Source organism: Cucurbita moschata, unplaced genomic scaffold (genome assembly GCF_002738365.1).
Source record: "Cucurbita moschata cultivar Rifu unplaced genomic scaffold, Cmos_1.0 Cmo_Scf00064, whole genome shotgun sequence".
NCBI lineage: Eukaryota > Viridiplantae > Streptophyta > Magnoliopsida > Cucurbitales > Cucurbitaceae > Cucurbita > Cucurbita moschata.
Genome location: NW_019268580.1, coordinates 1,040,644 through 1,058,284, shown reverse-complemented (window position 1 = coordinate 1,058,284; position 17,641 = coordinate 1,040,644). Strand labels below are relative to the sequence as shown.

General features: G+C 36.2%; 3 protein-coding genes across 3 annotated transcripts; 1 reads left to right on the top strand and 2 right to left on the bottom strand.

The window, feature by feature from the left end:
• The first annotated feature begins 822 nt into the window (after window positions 1–822).
• On the top strand, window positions 823–5,416 carry LOC111437599 (cytochrome c oxidase assembly protein COX15). Its single transcript, XM_023075640.1, has 7 exons — window positions 823–1,122; window positions 1,614–1,909; window positions 2,232–2,457; window positions 2,540–2,785; window positions 2,877–2,987; window positions 3,806–3,937; window positions 4,989–5,416. Exons 1-7 carry the CDS (start codon window positions 940–942, stop codon window positions 5,157–5,159), a joined length of 1,365 nt encoding a protein of 454 aa, XP_022931408.1. The 5' UTR covers window positions 823–939; the 3' UTR covers window positions 5,160–5,416.
• A 2,268-nt stretch (window positions 5,417–7,684) lies between these two features.
• On the bottom strand, window positions 7,685–11,175 carry LOC111437600 (BES1/BZR1 homolog protein 4-like). The gene is made up of 3 exons (XM_023075641.1): window positions 10,425–11,175; window positions 8,145–8,902; window positions 7,685–8,056 (listed from the first exon to the last, which is right to left on the bottom strand). Exons 1-3 carry the CDS (start codon window positions 10,638–10,640, stop codon window positions 8,053–8,055), a joined length of 978 nt encoding a protein of 325 aa, XP_022931409.1. The 5' UTR covers window positions 10,641–11,175; the 3' UTR covers window positions 7,685–8,052.
• Window positions 11,176–13,417: 2,242 nt separating this feature from the next.
• On the bottom strand, window positions 13,418–17,396 carry LOC111437602 (ubiquitin domain-containing protein 2-like). Its single transcript, XM_023075643.1, has 4 exons — window positions 17,283–17,396; window positions 15,596–15,718; window positions 13,923–14,042; window positions 13,418–13,832 (listed from the first exon to the last, which is right to left on the bottom strand). Exons 1-4 carry the CDS (start codon window positions 17,317–17,319, stop codon window positions 13,765–13,767), a joined length of 348 nt encoding a protein of 115 aa, XP_022931411.1. The 5' UTR covers window positions 17,320–17,396; the 3' UTR covers window positions 13,418–13,764.
• Between the last annotated feature and the right edge of the window lie 245 nt (window positions 17,397–17,641).

Genomic DNA, 17,641 nt, shown 5'->3' with positions numbered 1-17,641 from the left:
GTACTGGGTTGGGCCAATCTACATTGTAACCGTTGTTATGCCAATAGTAGCGCCGCACAACTAAATAAATTAAAATTTTATGGATTAAATTAGTTAACGAATTTTGAGAAACCTTTATTTTTAATTAAAAAAAAAAAAAGTTTTTTATACTATGGTATATACGTATATTTATTTAATTTCCTAATTATTTTTTTACTCTGTTTGAAATTATTTTTTCACTCTGTCTTAAAAATAATTATGAAATATTTGAAAAGTAATTTAAAAATATATATATTAAAATCGAGTTTGTAAATTTTAATTAAATATTTAAAAATAAATAAATAATTTTACGAAGTAATATTTTGTTTTTATTAAAAATAAAAATTCGAATAAATGATTTTAATCAATTCAACAAAAAAAAAAAAAAATAATCGAGTTGAATTGCATCTAAAAAAAATGTCTCAAGTCATCTAACCTAACCCAATCATGAAAAAAATAATATATATTTTTTTAAAATTTTATTTTTCTAATTATTTATTTATAAAAAAAATTTAATGTGGTAGAGACTAAAATTAAAGATTTTTTTAATATTAAGACTTTATTGTTGAATTTTGAAATTTAGAGCTGAAAATGACACAAATCCAAAATTTATGGAGAGAAAAATATAATTTAGCTTTAAAATTATAAAGAAATAAGGCTTTAATTAAAGTTTAAAGATTAAATTATTATTTAAATGAAAATATATAAATAAAAAATGTTTTAAACCCATATTATATATACATATTAAAATAATAAATAAAAATTATAAAAGGAAGCTAATGAGTGCAAACTCGCTCCTTGAAACGTGGTCGTTTCGTTGTCACTACTTTCTGGCATTGGCGGTGAATCGCCTTCATCACAGGAACCTCTGCTAAACCCTCGAAGTCGGAAGAGAGAGAGAGGGAGAGAGGGAGAGAGAGAATGTTTCAGAGCAGAGTGGTGGCCGCACTTGTGCGGCGGAAGGAAGGATTCAGCCGGGTCTATAATACTCTTATTCAATCGAATTCTTCCACTGTTCTTCGCCACGAACCAGTCAAATCGTTCTCTTCCCAAACTGCAAAGAAATGCCTATTTGGCGTCTATGGATACCGATCCTTCTCCAAGGTCCTATTTCTCTCTATTCCATTTCTTCCTCGTTTTTCTTTTATTTAGCGAATGTTTTTATTTTTGATTCCGGGAGTTCGTCCAGGTTTCTTCTCATAACTTGAGTTACGTAGGTGAGATGGAATCGAATTCGTTTTGGATTTGACTGAGAGGATTTTATCTAGTGTTTTATTTTTCGATTTTTGGTTGGGTTTGATGTCTTTGTACTGACGCTGTATCTACTAGTATTGGGTCGATTTGAAGTTGTACTGAGCCAATTCAGCGCCTGACTGCAAGTTATATTTAGTATGAATGTTTAATAATAATGATTAAAACAAGATTTATCCAGTTTGTGATCTTTTGGTTGACCTCTTGTAGCTTTTATTGATGTTAATACTTGATACATTTTGCCATCTTAGATTCTTTTCAACCTTTTAGACATTTGTCACACAAAGGATGCGTACTTTATATGTTGTATTCACGATAAGAGGCATGTTTTATGCTGTTTTTAGGTTCATCAGGTGCCATCATTGAGGAATATGTCTACGGTGGCTTCTGTTGCCTCGAGTAAGGAGGGTCTGAAGTTGCTTGTAACTGCTGGTCCTCGTGCTCAGAAAATGGTCGGAATATGGCTTTTTGGCTCTGCTGCATGGGTTTTCAGTATGGTGGTTCTTGGTGGTGTTACACGTCTGACACGATCTGGACTTTCCATGACTGATTGGAAGTTCACTGGGCAACTCCCCCCTCTATCAGATGAAGAATGGCTGCAGGAGTTTGAAAAGTATAAGCAGTCCCCTGAATACAAACGGTATGTGTATCAAAATTGATTATTTCTCTAGCTTTGGAGCTAGTCTTTTACTGCATAGTTATGTTGTTTGCTTGCATGAATAATGATTTTGTGTTAATCTCGATTGGCATGTTAATAGATGGTTTGTTTAGATTCTTGGTAATTGGTGGTTCATTAAAAAGGAAAGTTGATTCGAGGAATTGGTATTTTGGAAGTCATATAGTGTCATTTTTTAATTAGTGTTTGACTATATATTTTTGAAGCTTTCCTGCATTGATTTGATTTTTCAATAGAAATAGTTGCCATGAATTTTATGAGTTTATGATGTTTGAAAATTCTACAGTGTTAACAAAGGCATGAGTATTGAAGATTTCAAATTTATATATTGGATGGAATATGCACATCGAATGTGGGGAAGGGCACTGGGTATTATGTTTGCTTTGCCCTTTTCATATTTTCTTCGTAAGGGTTATATATCCTTACGTCTTGGACTGAGATTGTCGACACTTTTTGCCCTTGGTGCTGGGCAGGGACTAATTGGCTGGTGGATGGTAAAGAGTGGTTTAGAGGTAGATCCACTTTTATCCCTGTTGATTGTTGATTTCCCAATTTTGATAGAGTGGAGAGTTCCTAAAGGAGTTCATCCCACAGGAGCCAGCATCTGAGTATACTCAGCCAAGAGTAAGCCCTTATCGCCTTGCAGCTCATCTTACGTCGGCCTTCATTATCTATTGTGGTCTTTTCTGGACTGGTCTCTCTGTTGTCATGCCTGAACCACCTGTTGAGTCTGTGGCTTGGGCTCGTGGTGCAGTAAAAGTTAGAAGATTTGCTCTTCCTGTGAGCGTACTTGTTGGTATTACTGCCATTTCAGGAGCATTTGTCGCTGGAAATGATGCAGTATGTGATTATTCTTTTTCTTATTATTATGCACTAAAATTGATTTCTGATTCAAAAGAGGTCACGCTTCTCCTTGTATGCTGGATTACAGGGGCATGCATATAACACTTTTCCAAAGATGGGTGATACATGGGTACCTGATGATATTTTTGACATGAAACCACTAATTCGGAATTTCTTCGAGAATACATCCACAGTTCAGGTAATTTCTCTTTACTTGGATCATATAAAGATGTTTAGCTTTTTCGAATCTTACAATGCTTCAATGACTGTATTACATGTTAATATTACCTTGTGATTATATCAAGGCGTCTAAATTCGTGAAATATTACAATTCTTCAATGATTGTTTCATCTGCCAATATGGCCTTTGAAGAATCTGAATTTCGTAGGAACTCCATCAAGGATCGTCAAAGTACTAAAAAAAAAAAAACCATCGAGAATCTCGATACCTTCAATTTTCCGTAACTTAGCAATAATTGGCATGTAGTCCTTCCTTTGAGATGGAATGTATCCCCAAATCGCACTTGTACTAAAAACAAACACATCAACAATCTTGATTTGCTCTCCCTTCCGGTGGAGCATGTATGCATATACATAGTATTCAATTGTCAAGAGCCTTTCTTTTTTCATGTAGATTCTCTATTATCCCGACCATCCAATACTTTTATTTTATCTTTGGTCATTCGCCTGTGAAATACTAATTTTAAAGAGATAGAGCCGTGCTGCTATTCATGCTATTTTAGCATTTGATTACCATGCGTTTCAATCGACCCATTTTTTTTTTAATATATGACAGAAATTGTGATATTTATTTGTTTAAATAGCATTTTTTTTTAAAAGAAGTCGATTTGCTGTTGTTTTTGTCGATTGAGCTACTTGAACATGTACATATTCTAGTGTTATATCATCTAATCTTTATGTACAAACTACCTTTATGTCTTTATGAAGCCTAAAAATGCAATTATATGTATTACTATCTTGAAACAAGAAGCAATGAATTGCTTTGTCTCGTTTACAGCTTAACCACCGTTTACTCGCTACTGCAACCTTAGTTTCGATTGGTACCTTATGGTGGTCAACGAGGAAGCTGGAGATACATCCTGCAGTTCGTTCTTTGATCGGGAGTACATTCGGCATGGCTGCTCTTCAGGTAACTTTTCCCCCTTCCATGATCTTATGGAGGCTTTTCCATTATTAAAAAGCTCATTACTTATTTGGGATGGGAATGAAATTATTCACTCTCTGCTGTTATTTGCTGTACTTGAGCTCATTCCTTCAGTATCCCACACCATAATTAGAGATGAGATCCTTATATAAATGAAATTCCTTGAGGTATCAACTTCAGCCATCTTTTTCCATCTTTTTTTCGATCTTTAGCATTCTATCAATGATAGTTCGTGGATCGTCGATTGCTTTCACCCATTTCCTAGTCAGCTTTCTTGGTATCTTTCTCCTCTTTGCCAGTATGGTTCTCATGATGCACTGTGGATCCTCCATTGTGTTAGGGACCAAGCAAAGGATAATTGGTGTTATTGGAGTTGACCTCTAGAGGCATTTGGGGGATGAGCTTGGCTTCCTTTGGGTTTGGTTTCAGAAGCCAAGCCCATGCTACACAAAATTGCACCCCAAACACAGGTTCAGAAACTCAGGCTCCCAACCCAGCACTCCAAACACGAGTTTTCTGCTTCCCAGACTGGAGAACCTCAAATAAACCCCCACGCTTCCGATTTCGCCAAACCCCCCTCTATGTCTGGCGTTTTGTCCCGTTGGATTAATCTAATATTGTGGTTCTACATGTTCCATCACTTCTCCATTCATTTCCAGTTCTGATATGTGCTGATTCTAATTACTTTTTTGGTTTGAATTAGATGATAATAGTAAATATTCAGCATTACATTGGACCAGCTGATAACATCCATGTATTGATAATGAAAAGTCAGTTGTTGGAAGGTCACTCTACATCTCTTCAAGAAAAGAAAAAAAGTCATTAAGATCTTCACAACAGTCGATTAATATCTTATTCCATGCATTAGTTAGAAGATGAAGGAGATCAAGAACCATTATAAATGTACATCCATATAACTGAATTTATTACATTTCGATCCGTAATTCTCATTTCCACCTGTCACATTCCAGTTCTCTAGTCCTCTTGCTGCTGAATGGTCTATATTTTGCATAATGCCAACTATTTTATCTCTCAGGTCACCTTAGGAGTATCAACACTTCTATCATATGTCCCGGTTTCCCTCGGAACTGCGCATCAAGCTGGGGCATTGACCCTTCTGACCCTCATAATTCTTCTTAATCACACTGTGAGGAGGCCATCAATGTCCCTTTTGAAGTCTCTTCCCCAGGCTGTGAAAACAGCCTAGACTAGACAGACTTTCCAGGTACACTTCTTCTGACTTCGAATTAGGTTTAAAGTTGGATGCATAAGTTTATCTCAATTTTTCGGTTTCGTTTTGTGATTTTTGCGAAGAACGAGTACTGATCTTTTGTGTTGGGCGTCGGGGGGAGGGGGAGGGGGCACAATTTGTATTTGGAATGCATAGACAGATGATGATTTTATTACCTATTCTCTTCCTACAAAATTATTGAATGTTTCAATGTTTTGGGTCTCATTATCTTCCATTGTTTTGGTCAAATAAAGATTTGGACTCTTCTTTGAATTAGTTCATGCACTTCCTTGATTGCTCTAACTAACTGTTTTTTTTTTTTTAATACCTTTTTGCCCCCTGAAATTGGAAGTAGTGGGCCATAAGGTGATTACCATTTAGTAATTGTCCAAATAATAATAATAATAATAATAAATAAATAAATAAATTACATTAGTTTAGTAAAATTCTGGTCTCTGAACTTTCTAACGACCCTTGTGATTTGGGATTTAAGATGGATAGGATTTTGATTCTTCTTATGGTAGGTTTTTTTTTTAATTTTAAAAAATATTTTTCATTTTTTGTCTATCTCTTTTCTCATTTAATTTTAAATTTTTTAAAAATGAAATCTTTGTTTCAGATCTGGAACGAGGGAGGTCCCCATTTCAGAACATTAATTAAAATAAAGAAATAAATAAATGTGTGAGGACCTCCCTCGTTTCGTTTTAGATCTGAAATAAAGATTTCAATCTTTTTATTTAAAATTAAATGTGGGAAAGGAGAATTTAAAAATAAATGAATGAGAAAAGAAAGGAAAAAGGAAAAAGTATTATGAAATCCAAACTTCACGTATCTAAAACTACAATTTTTTGACAATGGTTTACTAATAATAATTTTATTCATAATTAAAATATGAATCAACTAATTGCATAAATTAATTTAAGGTTCGTTGAAATTATAAACACTAAAATTAAATATTAGTACAATGATCAAAATACTCCTAGGTTTACTATGCATTAAATATTAGTACAATGATCAAGATACTCCTAGGTTTACTATTGCATAGTCTGTAAAGCTTCTCGAAGCATTATAATAAGCTTGAAGCTATGAACTATTTTGTTTCAATTTCACTCGTCAAAAAAAGGTAAATTGATTCTATTTCACTAGTAAAAAAAAAAAAAAAGGTAAATTGAAAGCTAAGAAGTGATAATTCTAAGGATTTTCAAGGAGAAAAATAGAGATGTCTCCTACGTTACTCGTAACATGTGGAAATATCGACGTAATTTTATAGAGTCATTTGGTCTGAATGCTACATGAAGAACATAAGCCAGATGAAGAAACGGGAAGACCAACTTAATCCCAACAATATTGAAAGCGTACTTAATCCCAACAATATTGAAAGCGTATAATAAAGGCAATTGTTAAAGCAAGACTTCCATCTTAGTGGGTATAAAATCAATGTAATTCTGAATGTTGTGATGAAAGAAGGCATGTTCATTCCAAGGTCAGTATCTTCAGGTCACTACCACACTTGTTTGACTTGTTCCAACATCAAGTTTCCACTCCACAAATAAATTTGAAACATTTACAAAATATCAGATCAAAGCCAATAATACTTCAAGTTTTGAAGGGATATAGGGACACATATATGTTGAATAGTGTTTGGATTGAAGAAGAAGCAGTCAAGATAGGTACTGAAATTGAAACCACAAACAAAAAACGTGGAAGGGCCAAGCAGTCTGATCAAAGGTGTAACAATATTATTGAGATTGAGAGAGACTTGCCCATGTCCTTATTCCATTCTCTATGTCCAAGGATGGGCCAAATCCCCCATACACCTATTTTTGTTCATATGGCTTGTTTTATTTGGTTGATTTCTACCTAATGTTAAAAGAACGTGAGATTCACGTTAGTTCGAGAGGAGAACAAAGTATTTTAAAGGTGTGGAAACTTTTCTCTAGCAGACGTGTTTTGAAATCGTGAGGTTGACGGCGATACATAACAGGCTAAAGCGGATAATCTCTACTAGCAATAGGCTTGAGCGGTTAGAAATGATATTAGAACTAGTCATTAAATGGTGTGCCAACGAGGACGCTGGCTGCCAAAGAGAGTATATTGTGAGATCTCACATTGGGTGGAGAGGAGAACGAAGTAGTTCTTATAAGGGTATGGAAAGCTATTCCTACCAAACGCGTTTTAAAACCGTGAGACTGACATCAATACTTAACGGGTCAAAACGGATAATATCTACTAATAATAGGTTTAGACGGTTTTGATTTGAATGTTTTATTTACCAAAAAAAAAAAATGAAAACCTATCACCCAACCTGTGGACAGACATTATTTATTAATCAGGTAACTGAACTAAAGAGGCAGATTAACTGTATGGACTGAAATGAAGTTAAAAATAAGCATGAAGGTTTACATCTGAGGGGGCAATAAAAGATGAACAAACTAAAGGCTGAGGGAGCTGTGTTAAGTGTTTGAAGTGCAGGGCAAGTAATGATAACAATAATGACAGCATTGAAGGAACAAAAGCCAATGGAAAAGTTCCACTCTCTCGATATCCACAAAAGTTAAGCCACTGTAACATATGCATTATCTCATCAGGCCATTCACCATTTTTTTTATCTATAAATGAAAGACAAACAGCTCATACATATACGACACAAACAGTAAATTTTCAGTTTCGAAGGGGAAGAGGGATTTGGAACCACTTAAAACCTGTATATATAACTTAACGAGGGATAATGCAAATTTGAAAAGGAACACAATAACAGGGTGGTGGTGGAAGGGAGAAGAATCAATCATGCTCACCTTGATTCCCAATGTGACAGTGCTCACCCAGGATTTGCTGAGTAACTATTTGGTAATATGTGTTATCCATTAGATTATCTGCAAAAACATGGGTTTGGGAGGTTAGCAAGAGGAGCAATTCCTGAAATAAATGGAGTTTGAGAAGTGATTAGAAGCATCAACGAACCTGGTTCTTGAGTTCCCAAGAGATAGCTCTAGGTCATCTGAGCCACACTCCTCGTGAATTCGTTCTCCTTCCCATGGCTTCACTATTCCTGCTGTGTTGCTTCCAAATGCGAACTCTTCAGAGATCACTTCTGACATTGGAATATCTGCAGTGTGATCGGAGCCTGCGGCAATGGCAGGAGAGCAGGTCCCACTTTGACCAGGGGTCCACATGCGAGAACCTCCACCAGTCGTTGCTGCTTCCTTGAAACCAAATGGGTTTGTAGAAACAAGACTAAATGTTGGAGAATTGGGTCCACCTTGAGGAATTCTAAGGCCAGCGAACCATTCTGGATTGGGAACAACGTGACGTCCAGGACTTGGTGGAGTAGAAGATGGAAGGGAGGAATAGTATTGTGCATTCCATCCTGGTAGGACAGATTGGTCTTCCCAGTCAGCTTTGAGTCGGGGCGTTCTAGCAGTTGGGGAACTCAAAGGAGGAGTAACAGGAGCACTGATGGAACCTCCATGAATATGGAGATTGGGGAGTTTAGACGAGGATGCTGAAGATGATGACGATGAAAGGTTCCTGAGCCAGGGGATTAGAAAACTGCCATCGGCATTTGGATTAGCAACATATGAGGATGATGCTGGACTTGGAAATGAAGATGAACCGGGGCTTGGATTGAAGGAAGCACAAGGACTTGGTTGGTGAGATGCGAACGGGCTTGCAGCTGCCGACCCACCAACCACATCCATACGTTCAATTGGCTTGCATCCCTGAAGACAGATGAAAAAACATTATAGGATGATAGGATACACTATGGCCGCAGGAGATCTTACTTGAGCCAGTTACAATTGAAAAGAAGAATGAATACTGAAAATCAAGCAAAAATCATCAAGGTGTATAGAAAAACATTATCGATCATTTCAATCCAAGTTCACCCCACCCAATATAAATCAAGCTATAAACAGCTTATGCCACAACATTGTATGATCCCAATATTCCCCATTTCTCTAGTGTCCAAGAGACAAAATGTCTGCAGAAAATCACACCTCAAGCCGTGAGGAACTCATAAATTCATCCATGGTAGCAGTCTAAAAGTGGCGTACATGAAACTAGAATTCCAATGCCCATGCATGCGGCGGTTGACCACCAAAATTTCTCAGACTACAAGAGTATGGTCCAATTTACTGCACGAATATGGCTGGCAGTGAGAATGCATTTTGGTCTAATATCTCCACTGCATAATCGAGCCTGTAATTCTCTCAAAATTCATGTATAACTTGCTAGGTTGTAGTTTGAAATATGATGAAGGAGGAGTTGTTTTATGGACGAAAATAGCTACACAGTGCCAAGAAAGAATAAAAAAGATACCACCCATGTCATGATCCATACGTACTAATTGCTTGAGAGAGATACTAACAGAATGAAATGTGGACTTCGGAAAATACATAAGACCCCGAGGCCAAGAGCTACTCAACAGGCTATAGATGTCAGCGAGTACTTTACTTCCTGAACCAAAAATTAATGAAACTGCAGAAATCAATAAAAGAAGGAATCCGTCACGGGAAATAGGGGCAGAGCCAACTCCAAAAGGAAAGGAAAGAGACAGAGCTGAAAAAGGCACTGTTTGCGTCGCAAACTTGCCATTGAAAAAGAAAACCAAAAAGAGAAAGATCCCTCTGACTAAACCTGCCCCCGTAGAAAGGAAGAACAGTTAGTAGGCTAAATACCAGCCAAAGCCCTCAAAATCACAGATCCATATGGTAGAGGTTAAAAAATGGAGAACGGCACCTCCTCGAGATCTGCGTAGTTCCAGCGCCTCCCTCAGACTATTAGTCATGTAGAGTTTGAAAACAAGCATGAAGAATCTTGGTTCACGCGTAAAAGGGATAAAAAAAAATGTCAAAAGTTCACCTCACCGCAATTAGATAACCGACGCCGACGAAGGAAAGGGGCAATGGGTCAAAAAGGCGACGTGAACTGTCCTTTAGTGTATGAAAAACTTATACTAGACTCCAACACCTAGATGCTCCATTTTTCATGACTGGAATTCTCAACCAGGGCCATGGATTTGCCCGCCCAAATGTACCAGAAGAATGATATAGGATGTTTAGAACAACTAATAAGGAATCTATCGAATTGGCTCAACAAATCCGAAGCTAAAAAGTGTATACTCTCAACTCGAAGCTAAAGAAAGTGGTATCATCATTTTCAGCAATATCAAAGAATGCAAACGAAAGTGAAGTCTACTTAAAGTTAACAAAAATGAAATCCAAACACTTGAAAGAAAGCTACCTTACGGTAAGTGGTACCATCAGGTTCGACGGTCCATCCCGCCTCATTGCAGAGCGCTTTAAGGACCTCATTGTTGTCGCAATGTTTGGGAAGCTTATAGTTCCCATACATCCTGAGTCCAGCAAAGATCTTTGCTGCGATAGCTCTTCTCCTCCTCTCCCTTCTCTTGTTGTTCTCCCGCTCCCTCCATGTTGGTAGCCTCGTCCCCGACGTCATCTCCACAGACACACTCTGAACCAACAAATCAAAGTCCCCACGGCTTCAACAGATAGATCAGTAAGCAATTCTTTCGAATTGCTTCCGTCTATCACAACAAGAACACGATTCAATTACAATCACAAACAAAACTTCACAGGAACAGACACAAATCTTCCAACAGAAATCAACTCGAGTCCAAGGATCGAAACACAAAATAAACTGACAGCGTAAAAACGTCTTTCGCAACTTCGGAGTAGACAAGTCGGAAAAGAAAGACAAAAGTCTAGAGAACGGAGAATTCCTCGAGGCTCTGTAACAGTCAATGAAACGAACTGAAAGAAAAGTACAAACCGCTGGATAAATCAGACAAGAAACAACAAAAGTAAGAAGAAGAACTGAAGATATCAGAATTGGATACTCGCCGAAGGCTCCGATCAAATACGGCGATCGGATCTTAGATCGGACCACCGCGAACGGCGGAGGAAAGCGTTCTCCTTTCTCTCTGGCAAAGCCCGGGAAACTAGAGGAGAAACATTTCCGTGAAAAATGGAAGGGTTGGAAGCACAGAATAAGAAGCTTAATGAGCTTATGGGCTTTTTAATAACCAATATTACCCTTTTATTTACCATTCTGCCACTCCCTTTTCATTTCATTTTCCATTTACTTTTTTAATTTTTTTTTTAACTTTTTATTTTGGAAAGTAAATAAAATTATGTTTTCAAAATAAAATTTTATAGTGAAAGTTTTTATCTTTATTTTATAGTTCATCGGCCTTCTACAAAATTCAAGCTTGTTCGACCACACACACTGCATGCGCGTGTATGCTCAATCATTTGTGACATAACCGACTTGCCTCTACACTAGGTCAAGTCATTTTAGCTCGACCTTGTCTTTACTCGGAGCCAAGGTTTCTCATCCCAACGTTACATCTCATCACGTCATCTTAGTTCTCCACTAACATGGTTCATATGTCTTGACGTCATCTCAATAGCGAGGTGTCATTGCCCATCGCAACTCGCTCGATCGTGTTATTAAGAATGGATTCACGTGTCATTCGTAATATCGAGATAGTATATAAAAAAAATATGATGAAAAAGGATGTAATTAGTGAAAATGGTAGTGGCAACATAGGCAATATATAAAATTAAAAAAACAAAGAAATAAAGAAATAAAATAATAAGAGGGGGTTTGGAGTTTGAATAACCGTCTCTGACAGAGAACCAAACAGAGTTCGACACGTGGAGATTGTGTGGAGTGGAGTTTCTCAACGGCCTCTATAGAGAAGCTACACGTGTCGGGTTTCGGCGCACGTGAGAGAGAGTATGATTTTCGGGTCGGGTCGAGCTTTGGGATTTATTAGGGTGTAGGAAGGAGCAGCACATAATGATGGGGATGCGAGTGGTGTTTGGCTTTGCTTTATCTGCTTTTTCACGTGACCCCACCCTCATATCACGCCAATAAGCACGACTTTTCACTTGTGGGTCCCACTCCTGCCCCCATCGGACCCCACTCTTACCTCACTTTTATTTTTTTATTTTGTAAAAAATAAAGTAATTTTCTTTTTACATTTTTTAATAATATAAATAATTTTGTACTCACTATGTTTCGAGTATTAATACTTTTAATTTTGTAAATTATGTGAACTAAAGAAATTAACAGACATTAAAAAAATGTTAAAAAAATTATTTAATAAATACTCATAAATTTTCAAAAAATAAAATAAAATTTGATGCGAAATGTGTGCGTGAAGTGACGCGCCAGGGGATAGCGAGTGAAGGGGGAAGGATAACAAAAGCTAAGGTAAGACTGGTCAACACTTTGACTTTCTTGTTCGAGGGTGGACCGTTTGCTTTGCTATGAATCTCTTCCTCAATTTTCCCACATTTATATTACTATGCAAATTAATTAAAGTTTGTCTTTAATATTTTAAATTATTTTTTCTATTTAATTTATTCAATATTATTTAAAAAATAATAATAATGCAGTTTATATATTTATAGGTTTGTCCTCCACTGATTTCGACTCAAAAAAAAATTTATAATTACAAAATATTTAAAACATTAAATTAAATTATAAGTTTAGTTCAAATAGTAAAAATTTTAAAATATCTATTTAAGTCTTAATATTTTATCTTCAATTGTTACAAAAATAATAAACATTATCGAAAAATCTACCATTCTGCCTAATTTAATAATAATAGAATATATTCATAACTTATAAAAATAGTTGTACAAAAAAAGTTAAAATCTGTCCATAAAATAAAATAGCTAACAAAAAAAAAATATATATATAATTTAGAGAATTATGCATTAATTATTATCTGACAGTTCAATGGTATCTTTTACTACTGTGATTTTTGAACTGAATTGAAAAAAGAGTAGAAAAGATGAAATTGAAACTTTTAAATTTCTTGGGTCAATAGTGAACAAAAGGGAGGGGACGGGGTGGGACGATGGATTCGATAATAAATTTGACCGATTTTGATTCTCAAAAAAAATAGAAAACTTTAGGGCCACATGCATTTGTCTACTCAATCATGATTATTTGTGAAAGTAACAAAATCAAACTCAACTCAATAGCCAAGCAAATGAATGAATTTGGATTGATGAAGAGCAGCCTTTTCTTGGTACAAATGACCAAGAAAAAGCATTGTTGAAAGCACTTTCTACGCCCATTTGGGTCATCTCTCCCTTCTCCGGGGGCTTTCTTTTTTAATGCTTTTTCAAACAAAGCATACCAAAATACCATTCTTTCAGGTAAAAAAGATTCAAACTAAAAGATGGAGAAAGCACTTTTCCACAATATTGCTCTTTTTTTCTTCTTCTCATATACGACAATCAATCACAGAGCTTTCGAACTTTCAGTCATTCTACATCGAATCTTAATTTATACAAGTAATCAAGTAACTTATGACACTGCTAAACCAAATGAAGGGTTTTTTTTTTTTTTTTTTTTTTGTACAAAAAAATGTGAAAAGGGATGTTGCAATTTGTCCATTTAGAGTAAAGCAACTTACAGGAGAAGTTAGAGGAATGAATAATGTATGTTTGTATTAAGGACCAAAATGAAACCTTTCAAAAGCAAGCATTATTCATACCTGTGTGATTTCAGCTAGAGCAGAAATGAAGTTATGGTTACCTCTTTATGAACTGTCACGAATCAAATTGGTTGGCTCACTCAAAACATAGTTGGGTAGTTCATATTTTGCGCCTGCGGTAAGATCGAGCGATGGTAAAACGATACCGATGACTAAACTAAAATAATGTATCATAATTTTTTAAATGAAGCAATGGTATGGACCTCTCTCGTCGTAACAGATTGTCAAATCTGCATTTTGGATGATTACCCCTGCACTGTCTATGATGGCTTGCGCAAGGGAAAGCTCGGCTTCGGCAGCTGCTCGTAGTGCGTCCCAAATCTCTGGTAACAAAAAAACAGTTAGTAAAGGAAAAAGGAATGTATAAGAAGGTTGAAGTCGATGTTAACTTGGAGGGGGTATGTCATGGCCTAAAGATGCCCTTTCAATTATACTAGTGTTCTCTTTACTGCAAGGCTCGTATATGGTCAATCATCTTTTTCTCATTTGATTTTTGGTACAAAATGCTACATCAGTTCAATATTCAAATTTTGAAACAATCCGCACCTGAAATGCTAGACCCAAAGCTCCTTATCGACTAAAGTCAATTAATGAAAGTGAAAAATGAAAATTAACAGAAATTTGTGCAGTGTATTAGAAACCTTCATATAGATATTTTTGAGGATTATTGGGAGTGAGTCCATATTGGTTAATTTAGTGGAAGATCATAGGTTTATAAGTGGGGAATACTATCTCCATTGGTACGAGGCATTTTGAGAAAGCTCAAAGCAAAGTCATGCCCTAAACTTAACCATGTCAATAGATTGTGAGTCTCGAAAGTGTAGTCCAAAGTGACTAGAGTGTCAAACAAAGGGTGTACTTTGTTCGAGGGTCCCAGAGAAAGGAGTCGAGCCTCGATTAAGGTGTTGGGAATGAGTCCCATATTGGTTAATTTAGTGGAAGATTATGGGTTTATAAGTGGGGAATACTGTCTTCATCGGCATGAGGCCTTTTGGGGAAGCCCAAAGCAAAGCCACGAGAGCTTATGCTCAAAGTGGACAATAAGACTTCTAGTTAATCACGTTCCATAATCCTAGGTAAGAATATAACATAATGGCTCCAAGCCTGAGAAAAAGAAGTTAATCATTTTGGTGTCGCCTTAGCTCTCACAAAGAGTCCTCAAAATAAATCTCTACTCGCAATTTAAATTGATTTGAAAGATGTCAACATCCAAGAGCCAACATCCATAGCATAATTAATAAATAACCATGTAATAAAAAAACATGAATCAATTATACCAAAAACTCCCTATATCACATTTCTTCCCAGAAAGCAAAATGAAACAATTGGAGAAGCCTACACATCGAACCAGATTCTTCGATGTTGGCAATGGCAATCTGGATTCGGCATAAAAATAGGAAACCTCGTCTCTCCAGACCGAAGAACTTAGTTTATTAGGAAACAGGAAAAAACAATCGAAGGATCCTAGAAATTGGAAATTGATTAACTGTTCTTATAGCTGTGAAAGATATCATAGTTGTTTCCAAGGGATAATTCATCCCAACCTTTATTGGGTCCCCTGCAACTACACCAGTCGCCTTTTCCATGGATTGAATGTGTTGAGGATTATTGGGAGTAAGTCCCACGTTGATTAATTTAGTGGAAGATCATGAGTTTATAAGTGAGGAATACTATCTCCACTAGTATGAGGCCTTTTGGGGAAGCCCAAAGCAAAGCCTTGAGAGCTTATGCTCAAAGTGGACAATATCATACCATAGTGGAGACTCGTGATTCCGTAGTATGATACAATAATGTAATAATAGACTCTTAGTAACTTTTTTGATAAGCTAACCTCTAATAAAACACACTGGCAAAAAATATTTAGAGACAGGCCTACCTTTTCGGCCACCATAGTGAGGTGCAGTGTCCCAGAACTCCTCCCGCAGTTGCACAAGCTGAGACCTTGTAATTGGCTGAGGATGCTTCCAAGATTTTGGCTTGCGTATTTTCTTTATGGAACCTACATAAAGAAACAATTTCAGTCATATCTCAATGGCTTGAATCAAGTATAAACCAACAAAACCAGATTCAAGGCTAGCAGCATGGTAGTCTTGAAAAGTTTAAATGAAATCCTTAGACATTCAGAACTATAAACAACACAAGGAGAATTACAAAAGTTCGTCCTAAAATTTTGCTATTTTCTCTATCTTTTTCTTCACTCTTTTGAAGTGCTTCTTTTCCATTTCAGTATCCTCAAGTGTTTTCTTTAAAAACAAACAAGAAGATCAACAATTCCTGTCATTTTTAAGTATTTGTTATGAGAATAAAGAGGCAAAGGGAGGAATTTTCACGTACAACTATTACCTTAGACATTTTTCATGTAGAAAAGAGTCAAATGAAAATCAACTCTCCACAAAACAAGCCCATAAAGAGAGTAATTACAAAAGGAGCTCGTCTCTGCCGCCCAAAGAGAGACATTAAATCTTTTAATGGACCAAACATCAGAAGACGACTTCCTCTCGACCCATCTAAAAACTATTACGAAAGAAACTCGTCACCGCCACCTAAAGAGAGACATTAAATCTCACAATGGACCAATCATCAAAAGACTCTCTCTCAATCCCTCTAAAAATTATTACAAAAAAAAAAAAACTTGTAACTGCTGCCAAAAGAGAGACATTCAATCTCACAAGGGACCAGACATCAAAAAGCTCTCAATCCCTCTAAAAACGCTATTATTTCTTTTGATTGCAGTATTGTGATGTCCCACATTGGTTGGGAAGGAGAACAAACCACCATTTATAAGGGTGTGAAAACCTTCTCCTAGTAGACGTATTTTAAAGTCTTGAGGGGAAGCTCGAAAGGGAAAGCCCAAAGAAAACAATATCTGCTAGCGATCTGGGGTGTTACAAGTATAAAGCAGAAATATAAGATACTGTCCATTTAAGTGTTAGTTGCTGAAATTTTAGTCCTGGAATGCTAACATCACAGCTTCACAATTAATCTAATAGAACTCTCTGAATGCGAAACTAGTTAAGCAACAAATATGCCAAGATTCCGACTACAGGTCTTGATAACTTCATTAATCTGAAAGCATAAATCTCTAGTGGAATTTGAATCACCAGCATGAAATGTCAAATGAACCAGTGAGCAATAACTCTAAGCAACCTTCAAAAACCCGTCACTCTCAAAATGAATGAATAACAAAACTATTTCCATGAACTAGTGCAATACTCCAAATCAGAGAGCTGCTCATTCTAATTAATGCACCACTACATAATCTGATAATCGCAAGTGAAGTTCAAGAATCTCCCGTCACAGTCACAACACACAGGACAAACTTACGAACACCATCAAGCAACGCTATGACAGAATAAATAAAATCAACAGCAATCCAATTCATTACCGAGAAATCAATACTACTAGACCAACACTCCCGCTCTCCCTGCCACAGCAAATCAACTTGCATCGATTATCATCTAATATTCCCAGTAGCCAAAGTCAACAGACGAACATAGAACAAAATTTCGCCGAGAATTTAGAAAAAAAAAAAAAAAGAACCAGAGAAGCGAAGTGAACCTCACCGTCCCCGTTGGTCTGCGACGATCCAGCACAGCCCATTGCGTCTCGCTAGAACAGAAGCTCCAATTCACAGGCAGATAGAAGGATAGATGAGGCCTGAGAGAATATAAACTTTCAGGGAGTATTACATAAACACGAATCTCCACAATATCTTTTGAGTATAAATTCTAATTGTTGGAGAAAATATTTATTGATTATAAATACATCATCCTCCTCTAAATTAGCTGACGTGTAATTTAATCCTACAATTAGTTAATTATTATTAAATTAAATATTATTCACTTATCCGTAAATTTTAAATATATATATATATAATAAATTATTATTAAATTAAAATGTTAAGTTAGTTTGAATTTTTTTT

Bases quoted from the DNA above. Each gene is read 5' to 3' on its own strand.
- LOC111437599 (XM_023075640.1), top strand. From the start codon at position 940: ATGTTTCAGAGCAGAGTGGTGGCCGCACTTGTGCGGCGGAAGGAAGGA. The intron at 1,123-1,613 runs GTCCTATTTCTC...TGCTGTTTTTAG, and splicing joins GATACCGATCCTTCTCCAAG to GTTCATCAGGTGCCATCATT. The intron at 3,938-4,988 runs GTAACTTTTCCC...TTTATCTCTCAG, and splicing joins TCGGCATGGCTGCTCTTCAG to GTCACCTTAGGAGTATCAAC.
- LOC111437600 (XM_023075641.1), bottom strand. From the start codon at position 10,640: ATGACGTCGGGGACGAGGCTACCAACATGGAGGGAGCGGGAGAACAAC. The intron at 8,903-10,424 runs GTAGCTTTCTTT...ATCTGTCTTCAG, and splicing joins ATGGTACCACTTACCGTAAG to GGATGCAAGCCAATTGAACG.
- LOC111437602 (XM_023075643.1), bottom strand. From the start codon at position 17,319: ATGGGCTGTGCTGGATCGTCGCAGACCAACGGGGACG. The intron at 14,043-15,595 runs GTAGGCCTGTCT...TTTTGTTACCAG, and splicing joins TCACTATGGTGGCCGAAAAG to AGATTTGGGACGCACTACGA. The intron at 13,833-13,922 runs GTCCATACCATT...ATCTTACCGCAG, and splicing joins AATCTGTTACGACGAGAGAG to GCGCAAAATATGAACTACCC.